The sequence below is a fragment of the Anomaloglossus baeobatrachus genome, chromosome 12 (genome assembly GCF_048569485.1).
Source record: "Anomaloglossus baeobatrachus isolate aAnoBae1 chromosome 12, aAnoBae1.hap1, whole genome shotgun sequence".
NCBI lineage: Eukaryota > Metazoa > Chordata > Amphibia > Anura > Aromobatidae > Anomaloglossus > Anomaloglossus baeobatrachus.
The window spans coordinates 74,178,123-74,180,622 of record NC_134364.1 but is presented as its reverse complement, the minus strand read 5'-3'; the positions used below and the strand labels follow the sequence as shown (position 1 = coordinate 74,180,622).

General features: G+C 43.0%; 1 protein-coding gene across 9 annotated transcripts in view; it reads right to left on the bottom strand.

Moving 5' to 3' along the window:
* Window positions 1-1,477, bottom strand: part of MEIS2 (Meis homeobox 2) — a 207,396-nt gene extending 205,919 nt beyond the window's left edge. For 2 of the 9 annotated variants that reach the window (XM_075330375.1, XM_075330376.1), the window contains exon 1: window positions 670-1,477. In XM_075330375.1, the coding sequence (XP_075186490.1) occupies window positions 670-681 (12 nt within the window). In that variant the 5' untranslated portion in view covers window positions 682-1,477. Of the gene's footprint in view, window positions 1-132; window positions 461-669 lie in introns of those variants that run through there. The other 7 variants (XM_075330370.1, XM_075330373.1, XM_075330371.1 and 4 more) reach the window with 4 other exon arrangements.
* Window positions 1,478-2,500: the final 1,023 nt, after the last annotated feature.

Below are 2,500 nucleotides of genomic sequence, written 5' to 3'. Positions count from 1 at the left end.
ACACAAAATAAGTATTGAAAAAAAATGCACCGAATAAATATATCTAAAATATAAATTACACAGAGAAAGTAGAAAGAAAAAAAGAAAGGTAAAAGCTAAAATTCAAATAAATATAAATGTAAAATAATTTACAGGAAAAATTCTGAAAGAGTCCATAGGAAAAATAAATTGGTAGAGTTGCACAGAGGAGTTACCAGGAACATTGAGGCGTGTGCGGGGTCTTTACTGCTCATCCAAAAATATAAAATCCCCCCCAAAAAATAAGAATAAGGAAGTGCAAGGTCTAAGGAGAGAAAATAGTAAAAAATGGGGGAAGAAAAAAAAATCTAAGAATAATTATTGATAAGGGGAGGAAAAAAAAGGGTAAATATGTGAGAGAAGGAGGAAGCAGGGCAGCAGGAGATGAGGAGACTGACTACTGAAAGAGAGGAAGAAGGAGAGAGGGGGAGAGAGGAGAGAGGTGTGTGTCACAGAGAGAGAGAGAGGAGAGAGAGAGAGAGAGAGAGAGAGGAGAGAGTGCAAGAGAGTGTCAGAGAGTGAGACAACACACAAAGCCCTGATCACTCACAGCCATTCTTTAATATAACAGCCATATACACAGACTGAATCCTAAGCTGCCTCCCCACCCTGGTCACTCGGTCACTCCATGCCATGGACATTGCCACCTACCCTTTGCGCCATCAATAAACTCCTCAGTGCGCCCTATAGTGAGTGTGTCCTCAGCCCTCCTCAAGGAATCTCAGGCTGTCCTTGTCCGGGGCTGGTGGAAAAAGGGGCAAAATACCCAAAATGTAGGTGCTATCCAGGAAAGAGTGCCAATCACACACTCATGCTGAATACAGAGGTGCCAGGCTTGAAGAGGAAAATTGCTCCTTAATGTTTGTTTTCTTGTTTTATGTTCTTGCAGTAATTTATTGTTAAATCTTCTAGTGTCGGCCCTGAGCAGAGCCACATGTACCCAGGCTGGGGATTCTCATGGCGCTCAGCCACTTGAGATGTCAATCAGAGGCAGAGCATGTCAAGGTGCTGAATGAGGGATGGTGGCAGGAGAGGAGGAGGAAGATGATGATGATGATGATGATGAGAGTGATGAAGATTCAACTTGAGCAGCAGATCTTCCAGCCCCTTCTCCCTCTCTCTCTGCGTAACTCCTCCTGACAGCTCCCTATAGATCTCTGTCTCTTTTATTTATTTTTTTTTTTCCCAATGACAAAGTAAAGATCCAGAGGATGGAAGAAAATCCAAAAAAAATGCAAATAAATACAAAATTTGGTAAGAAAAAAAAAAGAAAGGCAAAAAAAAAGAGCAAAGTGCTTCCTTGTGCAGGGAGTGAGGAGCTGGTGGATGAGGTGGGATTTTGCAGCCTGGCACTGGCAGATGAGTGACTGCTGGCAGCTTGGCTGCTGCTGGCTTATACAAGAGGCTCAGTTTTGTTGAGCTGATCGGCGGGAGAATGAAAAAATGACGGGACCCGGAAGCAGAGGGAGCCAGAGCCAGTCCTCCAGACACAGACACATGGAGGAGGCAGACACTAGGAGGTAATGCAAGGCCTGGCGTGCAATCAGAGGGGCTGGGAGGCAGGCAAGGGGAGAGGCTAGAGGCTGGAGCCTGCCTCACTCCACACTGTGCACCATCCTGCAGGATCATTCCTCCACAACCCTAGAGATGGGCACCCTGCTCTGCACCAGAGAGGATAGCCACACTGCTACAATCTGGAGCCATGGCACCACGTAATCTAGCAGCACAGCCATTGTCAATGCTGCAAACACATACCGTGGGCACGTACTCCAGAGTACCCTCAGTGCTCACTGGGGAGTTGCATCACTTCTACTGAGTGATTACATTGCAGGGGTCTCTAGAAAAAGGATTATATCCTTAAAAAGGAGAAATATAGTATATATCTGGAGCAGACAGACCTGCCAATATCATATAGGTACTGTTTATAGTATATATTTGGAGCAGACAGACCTGCCAATATCATATAGGTACTGTTTATAGTATATATCTGGAGCAGACAGACCTGGCAATATCATATAGGTGCTGTTTATAGTATATATTTGGAGCAGACAGACCTGCCAATATCATATAGGTACTGTTTATAGTATATATTTGGAGCAGACAGACCTGGCAATATCATATAGGTACTGTTTATAGTATATATTTGGAGCAGACAGACCTGCCAATATCATATAGGTACTGTTTATAGTATATATTTGGAGCAGACAGACCTGCCAATATCATATAGGTACTGTTTATAGTATATATTTGGAGCAGACAGACCTGCCAATATCATATAGGTACTGTTTATAGTATATATCTGGAGCAGACAGACCTGCCAATATCATATAGGTACTGTTTATAGTATATATTTGGAGCAGACAGACCTGGCAATATCATATAGGTACTGTTTATAGTATATATTTGGAGCAGACAGACCTGGCAATATCATAGGGGTACTGTATATAGTATATATTTGGAGTAGACAGACCTGGCAATATCA